Source organism: Condylura cristata, unplaced genomic scaffold, assembly GCF_000260355.1.
Source record: "Condylura cristata isolate star-nosed mole 26May11 unplaced genomic scaffold, ConCri1.0 scaffold00019, whole genome shotgun sequence".
Taxonomy (NCBI): domain Eukaryota; kingdom Metazoa; phylum Chordata; class Mammalia; order Eulipotyphla; family Talpidae; genus Condylura; species Condylura cristata.
In genome coordinates, this window is record NW_004567120.1 from 22,419,059 (window position 1) to 22,436,832 (window position 17,774).

General features: G+C 37.7%; 1 protein-coding gene across 4 annotated transcripts in view; it reads right to left on the bottom strand.

Annotated features, from left to right (window-relative positions):
- The window catches only part of KLHL13 (kelch-like family member 13), a 103,712-nt gene that overhangs the window by 23,648 nt on the left and 62,290 nt on the right, over window positions 1-17,774 (bottom strand). For all 4 annotated transcript variants that reach the window (XM_012727276.1, XM_012727275.1, XM_004685732.1 and 1 more), the window contains one exon: window positions 13,790-13,931. In XM_012727276.1, the coding sequence (XP_012582730.1) occupies window positions 13,790-13,931 (142 nt within the window). The remainder of the gene's footprint in view (window positions 1-13,789; window positions 13,932-17,774) is intronic.

Below are 17,774 nucleotides of genomic sequence, written 5' to 3' on the forward strand. Positions count from 1 at the left end.
ATATATATGCCAATTTTATGGGAATATTCTCATGCAAAAGACAAGAAGTGGCTCTCTCTTAAAATTTGTATATGACTCTAAATTGCAATAAATTTAAGGGAATTGTCTTTCAAGTATAGATGAGTATTGAGAAGTACTGAATGAGAACGCTCAACCATCAGTTGAGGGACCAGTGTGTCTGAGTTCCTCAGTGCTTAGCACACAGTTGGGACTTAATAAATGTTGAATTAATGTATGAGCATGCAAACCAGATTTTTACCCAGAAGCTACCACTTGGTATTTTAAAACTATGTAATTATATTGGGGAGAACTTTAATTCTGTGACATGCTAACTAGCAACCTGGAACTTTGTGAAACTTCTCTCAATAATGAAGTGCCTACAATGCCTAGGAATTAAACTATAGTTTGGGGAACAAAAACTAACTCCCCAAAACTTGACTTGTTGGTCCCCTTGGGTAAACTTCATGCTTTTCTTTTTAAATGCTGTTGTTTTAAAAATACAAAAGTGTTCTGTATTTTTTACAATTCTACCTCATCTACTTACTAGAAGTAACTATGGCTAACTGTTTAATATATATGCTCACTATTCTATACATACATACAATTTACAAGGTGTTTGCAAGCATATCGACTTTTAAAAATGTGAGACGATATATACTTTTATGAATTTTCAAAATTCAGCTGAGTATATAAGATAGACTATCTTCTATCTTAGCACATACAGATTTGCTTCATTTTGCATGGGGTTGGGGGGTGCAAAGTATTCTATAATGGAGATACATCATAAATTAATCATCCATTCCTGCTTGAACTCTTAGATTGTTTCTTAATTTTTGTCATTACAAGCAATGCTACAAGGAACTTTCTTGAACATATACTTACTTGTGTAAGGAAATCCAAGGGAGATATTCTTAGAAGTGAAACTGCTGGCTTGAAAAACTTGTAATTTAAATGTTTTAATAGCTACTGGCAATTTAAAGGATAAGGTTTTTCTTGGGAAATTTATCATACTTAGTAAACCAATGTTACCTCAATTAAAAGAAAAAAAATTATTATACTTAGGTACTGGCAAATAAAGATGTAAAAATACTAATGAGATGAGACAAGGTATATTGTATTCAAACATTCAAATAATGTTTGAATCATTTTCTCGAAGGCATATACAGGATTTTTTTGGAAGGTAATCACAGCTTATGTTGTAAAAATCAATTATTGCATGCAATCAGTTCATTTCTCCCACAAAAACAGCAAAATCCTTCTTGGCTAGTATGTCAGCAGTCCTGCCTTCAATGAACCTTACAAATATCTTATACTTGGAATTCAATCATGTCAGTAGGTTCCATTCTTATTATTTATGATTCCTTTACCCTGTGGGAAAAGCTATGGGCTTCTCTGTATCATTATCTGTGTCATCTTTTATTTGGTCCATATTCCATTAAGTCTGCTTGTTAACGTACATATTGAGTGTTCAAAAATCTGGACAGCTCAGATAATACACCAGGCACGTTTGCCCTCTTCACAAATTTGATCATTTTGCTTCTTTTCACACTATCTTTTTAAAAAATCCTCTCACTTTTCTCAGACAATTCCAGCATCCCAATAGAAAGGAAGTTGAGGTTCTAAGGCCAAATGTGTCACATACTATTTTAAGCTTAATTTATCTACTTTTGGCTAATCATCTGCTTTGGTGAGGTTTTACACTTATTTTCACTGTATACAAGGCAGTTTCCCTTTCTAAATATTTCACAACCCTAATTTTCATAAGCACAAAGGAATAATACCATATCCATTTCATACTTGCCAATTTTATTCCTGACTATTGCTATCTTTATCCAAATAAGATCTGTCAATTCAGATTGTTTTCATACAGGTTCTAAATACCTTATTTGCATGTCATTTATCTAGATATCACAGCCCTGTCTAAAGAGGAAAAAATTGAAGTTCCTCCTACAATATACTCCGTGTATAGAAAAATACAGTCATTTTTCTAAACACGTCTTATACTCTATCTTTGGCAGGATGAACACATCAGAAGAAAACCATATCCTTTTCCATTTTTATTGAAGTATCATTGTTCTATGTCCTTACTAGTGTTTTGATAGGATAGGATTTCTCCACTCATGTGTAGTCACTGTATTAGCTACAATTCTAATGTGCCTTCTAGAGATCTACTCCACCCTTTGTTTCTTATAACATTTTTTCTCTGTTTAATTCTAGGAAGGTTTTCAAAGACACCTTGTACTTGTATCCTTTTATTGTTTTTAAAGATTTATTTATTTATACAGACAGATATGGGGTAAAAGCCAGAGGTATGGGGGGGGAGTGGTATGTGAGAGGATTCACCAGTGATAGAACGGGGAACAGAACAAGCAGATGGATGAAGTACACTGCTGAGGGGAGCAGCAGGTGAGGCAGGAGAGGTCTACTGCACCATGTGCCTCACCTTCCTGGCCGGGAATCTGAACAATGGCTGCCGACAGCTCTATAGTGCTGTGTTTTAACCCATCGTGCCACCAGGGAAGGCTGTATACTTTTATTCTAAAGTCATTTTTTTCCCTAACAAATCTGTGTCCATTCCTCTTGTCAGAAATGTAAACACTGCCAGTTTCCACATGCCAGTCTACTGCACAGCAACACAGCTCTGCTTTATGCAAAACTGTTCAAAGTTTCCTATTAGTCTTCTAGGTTGTCTTTAAAACAGTCTCTACTGCTTAACACTCAACTTCTTTATGCCTCAGTCCTTATCTTAGTTATCTAATTTTCATTTTGATATGGATCTTTGGTTCTACTTGTTTTTTAAGGATTTATTTATATTATTCATATGGAACTGGGGTACAAGCCAGAGATGTGGGGGTGAGAGGATTCACCAGAGATAGAGAGGGGAGCAGAACAGACAGATGGATGAAGTGCACTGCTGAGTGGAGCAGCGGGCGGGTCAGGAGAGGTCTGCCTAGCCATGTGGATCTCCTCCGGGGCAGGCAGGAATCGAACTCATGCAGAAGTGGCTTTAGCTTCTTAGTGCTGCGCTTTAACCCGCTGCGCCACCAGGGAGGGCCCACTTTGGTTCTACTTTTAAGGGAACTGTTTGTTCTGAAATTGTTAAGTATGTCCCTTGCTCCCATCTATAAATCTCCCTTTTTTTTTCTCTTCTTCACATCCTTTTGAAGAGAAAAAAAAAAAAAAAGCATTAAAAAAAAAAAAGCATTTCTCTTTGCTGTAAAAAATTACCCAATGTATCAAAACTTCAAATACTATTAAATATATAAGTTACATATATAGAATCTTGAAGGTCCAAAACATTTCAAATAAGCTTGATAAAATGTTCAAATAGTCCTATTGAAACAGAAGAGAATATGCACTGACATTATACAACTACAATATAGAAACCAGATGTGTCACAAATAATTTATACCAAAAGTTGGATGGATGACAATAGCTTTCAAATTAAATATAATGCCATTCATGAATGGCACTAAATTGATACTCTCAGGTATTAAAAAGCAATCTGATAAGCAAATCTTTACACTATATTCTGCAATGGAAATAGTTTACTAGTATATTCTATCTATTTTTGATTAGTGTAACTTCAAAAAGGGAACTGGAATAAAAACCAAATGCATACTGAAAAGAGCAATAAAAAATATTAGTGGAAAATATGCCCTATAAACAAAAGTTAAGCATTTTTAAGTAAATTTAATATATTTGATCAAAACAATACCATAAGCCATGTTTTAATGAGGCTGCTTTTCATTTAATTCAGAAGACAGAAAAGGTTCATATATATATATATATATATATATATATATTTAAGGTAAAAGATCTATAGATTGAATATAAAAGTTTATATCATATTAATCAATGTCGGCTCTCACTACATAACCATGCTTAGAGTTAAAAAAAAAATTCTAATATGTTTCTGTCACTGCATTTTATCACAATGTAAAATTTTAAAGCCTTCTCTTACATGGTCCTAACTGAACTGCTCAAACTTATTTTTCATTATTTCCCCAAGTACTCTAAACCATCTTCTCAGGGTGCTCTCCAGACTGTTTCACTGGAAAAATCCAGGTTTATTCCTTTGCTTGTACCCATATTTATGCCATTGTTTTTCATGTAGAATAGTCTCCCTCCAAAGCCAAGTTCAAAGGTGACCTTCTTTGCAAAACTATCTCTAAACAAATGTCTAAAATAATTAGGCACCTTTAATCCAGTTCTCACCACTTACCATTTAATTTCACCCTGCAAATTTCAGTTTCCAGCAAAGATGAATTAGCAGGAATTGGCTTTACCTCACCTCTTGAAATGACTTAAAACCAAACGAAACATATGGGGGGGGGGGGGAGTTTACAATAAATGAAGAAGGAACTATGAAACATGAGAAACAAATTAGATTAATGAACCCATAATTGCTTAGTGCCTATGGTTTCCAGAGACAGGTACAAGGAGTGGGAACCCAGGTGAGGCCCAGCATTCTTCTAGAGTTGGGATCCACGAAAATTAAGGCAGCTCGGTTTATAGTGCAGCCTGCTTGAAGTGGGAGCTGCAGAGGGATGTGGAACGCTAACAAGAGCCCCGACAGTTTCAGTTATTCAGGTGAACGCTGATGTGTGCATTTGTCTGGGGAAAGAACCTCCCAAAGTAGCATGAGGAACACTTTCCAAGGCTCACAGAGAGCTAGGGAATAGCTCCCACTAAACCACAAACACGGAAACCTTACACTCTGGAGCCTCAGATGGAATACTTAAAAGGATTTTGCCTTAAAAATGGGCAAAGGGGCCCTCCCTGGTGGCGCAGCGGGTTAAAGCACAGCACTGAGAATCTAAAGCCACTTCCGCATGAGTTCGATTCCCGCCTGCCTCGGAGGTGACCACATGGCGCGGCAGACCTCTCCTGACCCGCCCGCTGCTCCCCTCAGCAGTGTACTTCGTCGATCCGCCTGTTCTGCTCCCCACTCTGTCTCTGGTGAAGCCTCTCACCCTCCGCATCTCTAGCCTGTACCCCAGTTCTGTATGAATAAATAAATAAATCTTTAAAAAAAATGGGCAAAGGTTTGTCCTAGAATAAATGCTGCAGCCTATCTATTTCACAAAACACTTTAAGAATCACTATAAGAATCAAATATATTTTAATGAAAGCATAGGTATTAGGAAGATCAGGATGCAAAGTACCACCAAACTAACAGTGAGTCTTTCTCCTTATCTCCTACCTTTTCCCCCACACATACACAGCACCTTTGTTTCCCACACAAATATACTCCAGTTGATCATAAAACATTCTGTAACCTGGAGCAGACAGAGAAAGTTCTGCATCTGACTTGAAGAATCTAAAAGAGGGCCCTTAAAGCTCAGAGAGAGCAGAGAAAATCCATTTTACTTAACTTGTCCTCTACTCTAGAGTTCCAATCCTCAGGCAATTCCAAGGTAGTGGTGGTGCCAACAGAAATAGTGGCAACAGTGATAGTGGTGACAGCGGGGCTGCCAGATGTGTGTAACTCTGAGGGAGAAGAATGTTCCTCTTTGACCAGAGGAGTTGCAATAGTTCCTCTGTGGTGATTCCCGCTCTGAACTTGCTGATTAGGAAGGGGGGCTGGTCGTGGTAAGTGTATGGCAGAGCCAGATAAAGTCCCAGTTTCGAGACCAGAAGACCCAAAAGAGAGCTGGAAAATACTGGGAAGACAGCTGAAACAAAGAAGCAGGAAAGGCCCCAGTAATGTTCTATGCCACGGAATGCTGCTCACCAATAAAAAGGGAGAAATTATTGATAGACACAAAGTGAACGGATTGCAAAGATCACAGACTAAGTAAAAGAAGTCAAGCTCAGGCCTTTCTGGTGAAGCAAGGGGTTAAAGTTCAGCACTATGAAGCTATCTGCAGCCACCGCAGCAGGAGTTCTATCTCTGGCCAGGTTGCTGAACCACATGGTGCAGCAGACCTCTCCTGACCTGCCCACTGATCCCCTCAGCAGTGTATTTCAGTCAGTCTGCCAGTTCTGCTTCCCACTCTGTCTGGTGAATCCTCTCACTCACCACACCTCTGGCCCACATCCCAGCTCTTGTATGCATAATTAAATAAAATGAATCTCAAGAAAAAAAAAAGAAGTCAATCTTAAAGCTTACAGACTATCTGATGGCAGTGACATAATATGCTCAAAGAAGTATGACAGATAAGAGAAGTTTTCAGAGTTTAGAGATGGAGATGAGTGTGAAGGCCAAGAGGTAATAAGAACAGTTCTGTATCTTAATTGTGATTACCTGAAACAAATTTTTTTAAAGCTTATATAGACCAATTAAAATCAGTTTTACTGTATATTAATTAAAAATTAATTAAGTAAAGAAGATGACTAAAGATATGCCCAATTGACACTAATTAAAAGATATTTGACAGGACCCTCCATAGTGGTGCAATGGGTTAAAAAGCACAGCACTAGGAAGCTAGCTGCAACCCCTTCAGCACAAATTTGATCCCCAGCCAGAGAGGTGACCCACAGGGCACAGCAGACCTCTCTTGTCTTGCCTGCTGCTCCCCTCAGCAGTGTACTTCATCAATCTGCCTGTTCTGCTCCCCCACTCTGTCTCTGGTGAATCCTCTCACTGCCCCTGCACCTCTGGCCTATACCCCAGTTGTGTATTCATAGATAAGTTTTAAACAAAACAAAACCAAAAGATACTTGACATACCCTTTACTTTCAGACAAAATAGATTTTGAAACTAGAAAGCATTTATTATTAGTTTGATAAAAGATTTCAGCTTTCTCTTAAAGAGAGTAACAGTATAAAAACAATACCAAATTAAGCAAGAGAATGGAAATAATAAAGAACCAGAGTGAAGATTAATGTAATGCAAAACAGAGGAAAAGCAATAAAATAAAAACCCTACTTCTTTGTTAAGATCTATTATCTGGTAAGACTAGCCAAACTGATCTGGGAAAAAAGAAAACACAAATTACCAGTACCAATGATGTGATACCACTAGAGTATATAACAGTATAATTAAAACATAATACGGAAATATGAACAACGCTATGCCAATTACCTTGACAACTCCATTGAAGTGGGCATACCAAAACCACATATAGATCCCAATATTGTATTGGATAGAAGCCAATCTTGTATTGTATAGATCCCAAGCTTGAAAGACATAGCTACTAAGTTATTCTAGAAGAAATATATACCTGAACAGCCACATGTACTATAAAATCAAATTTTCACTGATAAATTCTACCAGATATCTACAGAAAAAAATAACACCAATTCTATGCAAACACATACAAAAAATTAGGAGTAGGGAAAATGTTCCAACTCATTCTATATGGTCAGTGAATATATTTTTTGAAGTATATGTCAGTGAACTTAAACTTCTGGTTTGAAAACTGAGTCACTTTTGCTTTATTTTTTAAGATTTTTTTGAAGATTTATTTATTTATTTATACATACAGAGCTGGGGTACAGGCCAGAGGTGGGGGGGGTTGAGAGTATTCCCCAGAGACAGAGTGGAGAGCAGAACAGGGAGACTGACTGAGATACACTGCTGAGGGGAGTGGCAGATGAGACAGGAGAGGTCTGCTGTGCCATATGTATCATTTCTCTGGCTGGGCATTGGACCTTTGTTGCAGTGACTGTGGTAAGCTTCACAGTGCTATGACTTAACCCTTTGCACTACCAGGGGGGCCCCTAAGGATTATTATGAATAAATAAGTATGAACAGAAAAGTTAAAAATAAATAAATAAAGTAAGGGTATTCTTAAGGAAAGAGAGGAAGGAGAATGGGCTCAAAGACAAGGATGAAAGAAAAATATATTTATAGAATAATGAAAAATAGGAAGTCTTCCCAGGCACTTGCCTTGACTAGCCTATTAAATCTGCCAACGAAAAGTAAAAGCAAAGGTTATATGGTTAAAAGGACGAAGAATTGAAAAATGGTAAGGTGGTTATGAAAAAAAAATCTAGGAACTATAAAAACAAAGGTGTCAGGAGAAAATACTTGCAAACTGTGTATCGGACAAGGAATTTATATCTAGCATATATAACGAGCTCATAAACAAGTGATATACAGTAATAACTCAACAATGGGAATGAAATGATCTAAATGGACAGTACTCAAAGATGATATGCAAATGACCACATACATGCATGCCCAACATTATTAGCAATCAGCACAATAGAAATAAAATCCACTTCACATAGACAGGTTTGGTTATAATAATAAAGACAGGGGATAAGAGTTGGCAAGAATGTGGAAAACGAGTCCTCATACATTGTTGGTGGGAATGGAACATGGCACAGTCACTTTGGAAAGCACTGGCAATTCTTCAAATCCTTAATCATAGAAAAAAAAATCAAAGAATATGATGCAGCAATTCCATTCCAAGGTGTCTTACAAGAGATGAAAACACTCTGACACAATTATGCACAAATCTTCAAAGCAGCATTTTTCATAATAGTTAAAAAGTGGGAACAACCTAAATGTCCATTAGTGAATGAAAGGATTTTTAAAAAGTGGTATATCCATAAAATGTAATATCATTCAGCTATAAAAATGAAAGAAGTATTAACATATACTACAATGTTGTTGAACCTTGAAAACATTATGCTAAGTAGAAGAAACCATTCACAAAAAAGCATGTACCATATGATTCTACTTATGTGAAATGTTCAGAATAGGCAAATCTAGAGAAACAAAGTAGATTAATAGTTTTCTTAGGGTTGGAGAAAGGGTTATGGGTAGATGGCAAGTGATTGCTTAATGGACAGCAGGGTTCCTTTTAAGGTCATGATAATATATTCTACAATGCATGTGGTATTTGCAAAATCCTGTGAATAATACTAAAAACCACTGAATTGTACACTTGGAAAGGGTGGATTATATGGTACGTGAATTATACCTCAATAAATCTGTTGTTTTTAATAAACGAAGGTGCAAGGAAGGGTATGAGACAATAAATTACTAAAGAATTAGTGAAAGAAAGATGTCGACAATCTGGGACAATGGTGTAAAGTCAAAGGATGGAAGCTTTTCCCTAGAAGCTGCCACACCACTGCAGGTAGTAAAAGAGTGAGGAAAAATAACAACATTACTACTTAAGCAAGCCCTGGTTAATCATGTTGCTCACTTGAGTAAAAGTAATGTGCACTGCTACCTCCATCATGGACTCTCTTGAAATCTGTTCAAGGTTCTACTAAGCCACGCTTGTTATTAGGTACCGAACTCTCTCCAGATTCGAAATTTCTTTGACAGCCTATTTTGCTGGACCCTATTTAAAGGGCACGACTAACCTGATAGAGCAGATCAAGCCAACAAAAAGAATGAATGGTTTACTTGGCACATCCATTACTCCTGATCAACACCTTCCCAATTTGGCCCAAACAGAAGGAAAATAAATGCATTAATTATGTACCTTACTTTCCCATAAATTGGTGCATTTAACCCTCCCACCTCCTACCCATGTTACAGATAAGGAAAGGGGTACAGAGTGAAGAGGTGCCTTTCCAGAAGTCATACAACTAGCGGCTAAGTAGGAAAACTCAGATTTGTTGTGCCCCAAATCCCGGTCCTTCCCACTGAGGTAGAAGCAGTGAGCTGCCCTGCAGAGTGAGAGTTCTTAAAACAATCTCTCCCCAAGAGTCCCTTCCCCTGACAGCTGTTCTCCCAGCATTCTGAAGTTGTACTTTGTGTGATTGCTAATTTTAAACCAATGACAACATTTACACATTAAACACTTCTCCAGCTTGTTCCCTTGACAACCACACACCTAAGATTAGATACAAAAAAAAAAAAAAGGTTTCCAATTAGTACTTGTACTTAAAATTCTCAGTTTGACTGCTAAACATGGAGCTTCTATATGACCCAGCAATCCCACTCCTAGGTATCTACCCAAAAGACACAAAAACACTGATTCAAAAAGATACCTACACCCCCATGTTTACTGCTGCTTTATTCACAATTGGAAAGACATGGAAACAGCTGAATACCGACTGGATTAAAAAGATGTGGTACATATACACAATGGAATATTACTCAGCAGCCAAAAAAAAAAAAGAAAGAAACACATGTCTTTTGCAGCAATATGGATGGAACTGGAAAAGATCATGCTTAGTGAGATAAGCCAGAAAGAAAAGGAAAAATACCGAATGGTTTCTCTCATAGCAGGAATATAACAGAACAGGCGAGAAAATAATGATAATGATGAACAGCTATATACCAGAGACATTTTGTGGGGGTGGAGTGGGGAATGGGATCAAAAACAGTGGGGGGAGGGAAATGCACTGGACTATGGTGATGACACACGGGTGCTTTGGTGATGGAAAACCCAAGGGGATTGTAACTGTTATGGAAAAACACACAAAATTATGTAAAAATAAACTATTATATATATATTAAAAAAGTCATAAAAAATACTCAGTCTGAGAGGAGCTAATTTTTAATGGGCTTTTAAAGAGAGAATATGAAGTTTTTCAATAGCCATATAAAATGGCAGTCACTTAACATTGCCACTGAAAATATTGTAATAATATTTTAAAAAATCAGTTGAAGACCATCTTAACCTAACGCAACTCTCAGGTTACATTCACATCAGATCCTATCCCTACAAGCAGCCTGAACCAACAAAGTCTGAAGTAAAAGAGTTTAGAGTTCTCTGATGCACCTATACTTGTTCTGTTAAGCATTAAACTACAAAGGCCAAACACAAAAACACTTCCATTGTTTAAAAACAAGCTTAAACCGTATAAGATTTCATTCACCTAACATTTTCAAACCCTTTGCTATATATTTACATTTATGTGCTTGTATGCGTGTTGTATTTTTTTCTACCAATGAGATTATATAATATATACCACCCTGTTATTGTTTTAAAACAGCTTTCTTAAGATATAATCAACCTACCACACATTTCACCCACTTAAAGTGTGGTTCAATGGTCCTAGTAGTCATATTCACAGCTTCTTTTACCTCATAAAGAAACCCTATACCTTTGATCTAACTTTATTCTATCTTCTCATAGTCTCCAACCATAAGCAACATTGGTCTACTTTGTCTCTATACATTTCTCTATTCTGGAGATTTCCTATGAATGCAATCATATAATGTAATCTTTTGTGACTGGTTTCTTTCACTTACGGCATCATGTCAAGAACCACATGTGCTACAGCATGTCTCAGCTTCATGCCTGTACATAGCTGAATAATATGCTGTCATATGGATATGCCAGACTTGCTCTGCTGTTTCATTTAATATGTTCCTTCCATTCAGTAGAACCATATGTATGACTCTTTTGTAGTGATTGAATAGTGTCATATAGTTTTGATGCAACATAATTTATGTAACCATTTCCCTATTAATGGATATTCATTTCCAATGTTTCCCTATTATCAGAATAACTTAAGATTTCTTTGGAGAAATCAAAAGTCCATCTCTCTTGGTAGAGGGACAAAGTCTCTAGATCATTGGTTCTAAAAGCATGTTCCCTTAACCTGCAGCATCCCTGGCCACTTGTTAGAAATGTATATTTTGGGGTTTTAACCCCAGAATTCCCTGCAGAGGGACCTGGTGCTCACATTTTAACAAGCCCTCCTTCTTGCGATGCTGGTACACTAAAATTTGAAGACCACTGATTCACAATCTCATTCACTGCAATGCAGTGGCTTTCATTATTTGGCTTAATATAACTAAAAAATGAGTACAATCACAGAAATTGGTTTAAATACATGATTACAGTTACAATCATAGGGCAAAGAACAGTGAAGGGTAAGTAAATCTTTTTTCTTTAACAACAGTATTTTTTTTATTTTATTATAATAGTTTATTCTTACATCATTTTGTGCCTTTTTCCATCTCAGCTGTAATCCCCATGAGCTTCCCGTCACCAATTCACCCATGTGCCATCACCATAGTCCAGTGCACATCCCCCCCTCCACCCCTCCATTTTTGATCCCATTCCCCACTCTATCCCCTTAAAATGTCTCTGGCACATAGTTGTTCATTATTATCCCCCCCCCCAATCCTTTATGCTCCTGCTATGAGTGAAACCATCCAGTATTTTTCTATTTCTTTCTGGCTTATTTCACTAAGTACGATCCCTTCCAGCTCCATCCATACTGCTACAAAAGGCATGAGTTTATCTTTTTTGATCACTGAGTAATATTCCATTGTTTCTATATACCACATCTTTTTAAGCCAGTCATCTGCTTTTGGGCATTTGAGCTGATTCCATGTATTTCCAATCGTAAATAAAGCAGCAATAAAAATGGGGGTGCAGGTATCTTTTTGAATCAGTGTTTTTGTGTCCTTTGCGTAGATACCTAGGAGTGGGATTGCTGGGTCGTAGGGAAGCTCCATGTTTAGCAGTTTGAGGAACCTCCAAACAGTTTTCCATAGTGGTTGTACTAGGTTGCATTCCCACCAGCAGTGCAGGAGAGTTCCTTTTTCTCCACATCCTTGCCAACATTTGCTGTTGCTAGTTGTTTTAAGATGTAGCAACAGTATTTTACTATAAACAAAAGCTCTCTCCCCCTCCCCCATGATTTCCTTCTCTGTTCAACCCCTCCTCCTCTCCTCTCTCATCCTTAAAAAAAACAACAAAATAAGCATTTACATAGAATCAAGAGGCCAGGAGATTGATAGCTTTTCCTCCCTGACCCTAGCATTTCTGTTGATGAGATACCCACAGGTCAATGAACCATAAAGCCTAGCTCCAGTTAGAATACAAAGCTTTGGAAAACTACAATTTCACTGAAATTACAGATGGGAATCAGAAGAGAATGTAATTCCTAGTAGTGTCATATTTTGGAGATAAGAAAAATGAAGCACTGGAAAGGTTAGGTAAAGCAGTATGTATATGCATCTTCTTAAACAATGCTATGTACCATACTATGAACTATACCCCAAGTACCTATATTGCATTATATACTGCTTTACCATAATGGTTCCTGACCAGAACGTATTTCTGGGAGAGTTCTTTTAAAAAATACACTTAGATTCATTTTCCTTACTTTACTAGGAGAAAATTGATAAGGTTTAACTGCATCTAGAGGACATTTGTGGACAGAGAGTACTTTACTGTCCGCGTGAACACCCATAGAGGTTTGGGAGTACTCACAAGGGGCAGAAGTACCTGGATTGCTTCTCCCTATGCTACATAGTTCCAAATTGCGTTATTTTGTATTCTTTTAGCTTTCTATTGTTTTTTTTTTTTCTGGCATCTCCTCTGATATTATGACTTCTTACATTTATCAGTGTTGTTTACATCCATCACTCCTCACCCCTAGTCCAGCAATTATTTAGTAAGTGCCAAGGTGAATGGACACACCAAATAAATATGATCTTTGGAACTATAATAAAGGTGGGAACAAAACAAAAAACAGCTGTAAGCAAAGGACAGAAAACCATAGTGCAGGGATTCTGATATTTGCTTTGGCTGAGAGGTAATGGAAAATCCACACTGCCAGATATAACACGCTGCAAAAAAGTGGAGTGAGCAAGACCTCCTTTACAAAAACAGAACAAAGTCATCCTCTTGGGTTGTGTTTTCTTTTAAACATTTAAAAGGTATACAGTTTTCCTCTGATGGTTTCACTTCAAGTGTTCACTTGCTTTTCTTGTTAATGAATAAGCTTTAGTTTTTTTAAGAGCAGTTTTTGGTTCCCAACAAAGTCAAACAGAAAGGACAGAGAATTTCCCTAGATTCCTGGTCCCTACACATGTACTAACTACCCCAACGGTCATGCCTTACACCACAAAAATCCTGGCTGCTTTTCAAAGCTAGATAAATACTACAAAAGGAACAACATAGGTTACCTGTAACACCACCGAGCTGTGGGTATTGCTGGTAAAGATGCGTGTGGTTCCTGCCTTGGAAGACTGCAAATGGGATGACAGGCCCATTTCGCTGCTCCCAAGGGACAATTTCATATGTTGGTCTTCCTCTTCCACTAGAGATCTGAAAATTTTTTAAAATTAGAAAGGCAAATTAAACCTTTTCAGAGAATTCAAAATTACAAGGTTATTTAAAGAAGTAATCAGTCACTAATGCCAATCATCTGAATTCTGCTTCACTGTATTTTAGGCTCATACCATTCTACTCCTAGAAGAAACTTGTAAATGGCATTCAAAGCTTAGAAAGATAAATGAGAACAGAGAAGCCTGTAATGACACTATAATGAGAATGGGATTTGTGTGTGTGTGTGTGTGTGTGTGCAAAGGAATTACTTTTGGTATTATACTGTTTGGGTAGCAATACTATCAAATTGTGTTATGCAGTTTAAATTAACTTGTAATTTAACTTGTAACATGCATAATTTAAGAATATGAGCTACAGGAAGGTAAAAATAACTTACCTAATATCAAAAAGTTATTCAAATAGTTGGGTCAGGGTCTGATTTTAAATCTAATCGGATTCTGAACTCCAAAGATCCATTAATAAAAGTCAAAGATTAATTGTGATAGATTAATACATTATTTCTGCTTCTGTTGTTACAGTTTCAATCAACCCCAACTGAACCAAAAATTTTACACATGAAATGATTTCTTTTCCTAGAAATCATTTGGCATTGCTTAGCTAAATAGTTACAGTCTAGTGGCACTTCCACCTGTTCAAAGAAATAATAAAAGTAATAAGCACATTATAACTTTTCAGCAGCTATAAACATAACCTTGTAGCCAATAAGCCACTTTTACAAAGAACATGACAAAATATGTGTCCTTATGTAACAGCTGACCACTGGGAAATAATCATCCCTCATTTCTTAAACTAGGCAAGTGTGATTTTCAGGGATACATTTACTAAAATTATCTCTGAAAAAGCTTGTACATTCATGATGGAGACCTCTAAAGTGGATATTGGGAAAGAAGGAGGAAGAATGGATTTCTAACTAGTAGAACTATATTTTTCCTATTCAGATACAACATTCTAAATGTTGAATTATTTTTCTGACTCTGGGCTACACAATAGCATAAAGATTTCACCCTCCCCCCCATCATACCTATAATTAGCTTTAAAAAGAAGTCAAGTTTGACCATCCCAGGCTTTTAATAAAGATCCTGTTTTCTGAATCCTGACTCTAGCCAAATGGCTTAAATCCTGTGATAATTAGCAAAAAGTCTGATGACAGAGGTGACATCAATTCTTCTTAATGATATTATAGCCATAGTATAACCAAAAGTGATGAATAATACATAATCATGTTTTATTCAGCTCTCATGGATATTTAATAAAGAGAATAATTTAAATGATTTCAAAAGGCATAAAAGAAAATGAATATAGCTTTTCCACAAGTTTCCGAAATAGCTTTTAAACAGAATTAAATTGTATGCTATACAGCATAAACATTCACATTCACTTTGAAGTCTTCCCATATTTTCTCTGTCATTGTAATTAGCATTTGACTTGTCAGGTCTGCTGCCTTAGACTCTTTTGTGAAAGCTGCCTTTTGGATTTTTTTCTGTGTTCTTTGTTTTATCAGTTATGGTAGATTCCTGTCTCATTTTACTTTAATTAAACAGTTTTCATTCCCTAACCTGATGTGTGACCTTATGTTAAGGTTATAGGTTGCAGGAAATAATTGCAGGCTGTGTGCCCCAGACCCCAAGGTGTCGGTTGCTTTAGGCTGACTATCCCTGCGCCTGTTTGCACAACTAGAGCTCTAGTGCCAGTAAAGGGTGGAAGCTGGCCAGTGAGGAGCCAAGAGGCTACTACCGAAGAGTAGGGACACTTCCCACCTCCTAAGAGGCTACGTACAGCATCAGCCCCAACTGCAAACTATGGGGTTGGTGGGCTGGGTATAGGGGATGGTGGTGCAGGGCTCCAGAGAAAATCTGCAACAACTCCCCCCGCCAAGACCATCTCCTTAAGGCTTCCCAAGTATCCTCAACTAACACTGACCCCTGAGTTGTGGTCCAGCTTTGGTTTGCTGGTTCTGCGGGTTGTATTTTTCCCCAGGGATGCGGACTGGAGCAGAGTGATCTGGAATCTGTGGTTTCGGACGGCCAGCAAGCTACAGTCCCAATGGCAGTTGAGGGGCATGTGTTTCTTAGGATCTGTGGGTGCTGTCCACAAAAGACTGCCTCCTTTTCGGCCCCTCTAAGTATACTTTCTCATGGACTGTGGTCAGGGCAGAACACTGGATACTCAATTCTCAGCGGCTTTTATGTACTGAGCCTTCACCTGAAGTCAGGCCCTAGGTGTTTTAAACTCTGATTAAAAGCAGCAAGCAGCTTAGGCAAGTCATCCTGGCAATCCCCCAGACTGGTTTGGGCCAGGAATGGTACTTAACATAGAAGTCAGTTCCTAAGTGTAGGGCCACAGGGGGGCCTCTTCTCATTTATATCAAGCTCCTCTATCAAGTCTCCCAGGTTCAACTCCCAGTTAGGGCCACAGGCTCAAGCTGGCAGTCCCCAACTTTGATATGCCTAGCCGTGGCAAAGTTGTACAATGGCCTTGGACACCTCTAGAGGCAGGGGTGTAAGGTGTTTTCAACATCAAGCCCTTGATTTCTTGGTGACTTCTAGCACTCTGCCTTTGCCAGCCGTTGTTCTTCATCAAAGCACTGGCTATGAATCTCTCCTCCCACAGACACCCTCGGCCTTCCCTTTGCCACCAGAGGTTGCATGCATGGCCCTCTCCAATACTGTGTCATGGTCCAGGTTACCAATATGCAAGAACTCTTCGGTCAATAACAAACACGTGACAGTCAGTCCCTTCCTCGGTTGGATCAGACTGCTCTAAGAAGCACTCCAAGCAAAATTATATTGCAATTTTTCCTACCCTCTCTGCCATGTTTCTTTTCCCTGAGATACCAATGAACCTCCAGTCTTTCTTCAAGGGCTGTTGTTTATTTTCTCTGTAGATTACTGAGTCATCTTTTTGGGGAGGAGTTGAGCTCCGTGTCTACTCTCCTGTCACTTTGAAGACACACACTTTTAAACATCTTTTGCAGACAGACATTGAAAATTACAGAATCAATTTGGAAATGTGGGAAATATTGATGGTGATTGATATCTTTAACCAGAAAATTTCTATTCATCCAGAATTATCTTAATGGAATATTCAAGGAGAATGCTTTATAACTTTCTGTATTCCCTGCAGAGGACCTGGCACTTGGGAGGCTTAATATATGTCATCAGATTGAATACAGAATTCATTTCTGTAGATCATTCCAAAGACATTTCTTTAACATGCAGTGCTTTAAATGTCCACCAATTATCATTTTTATAGAAGCACAGATATTAAAAAAAAAAAAGGTAGGAATAATGCTGAAACCACATTGCACATTGCCCCATGACATAGCCTAGAATTCGTTTGTTTTTTTTTTTTTGGAATGAGCACAGATGACAATTGTTTACTGGTCACTGTTTCTAGCTCTGAAAACTGAATGCAGAAGGTGAAAATATAGCCTTTTCTTGGCAACATAATATGGCTGGATTTCTAATTAATTACTTCAAAAGCTGAGGAAACCTTCATTAAAATAATCTCCATGACTTTTTATCAACATCTTTTGACTTTTGAACATTCACAACACTCCCTATTATTTCTGTTTCAGCAACAGCACATGCCATGTCAACCTTCTTAGCAGATTCAATATACTCTTCTATCTCCTTTTCATTAAGTTTATTGACTGGATGTGGAGAGCATTGTTCTTCAACAGTGTAAGGAAGTGAAATCTCTCTGCAAACCCCTGCCACAATTACATCAAACTATCTTTAAAGGACAGATTAGCTGAGTAATTCCAGGCACAGAGAACATTGTTTGATCTTATTCTTTTTCAAGTCACATGGTTAAAAGCAC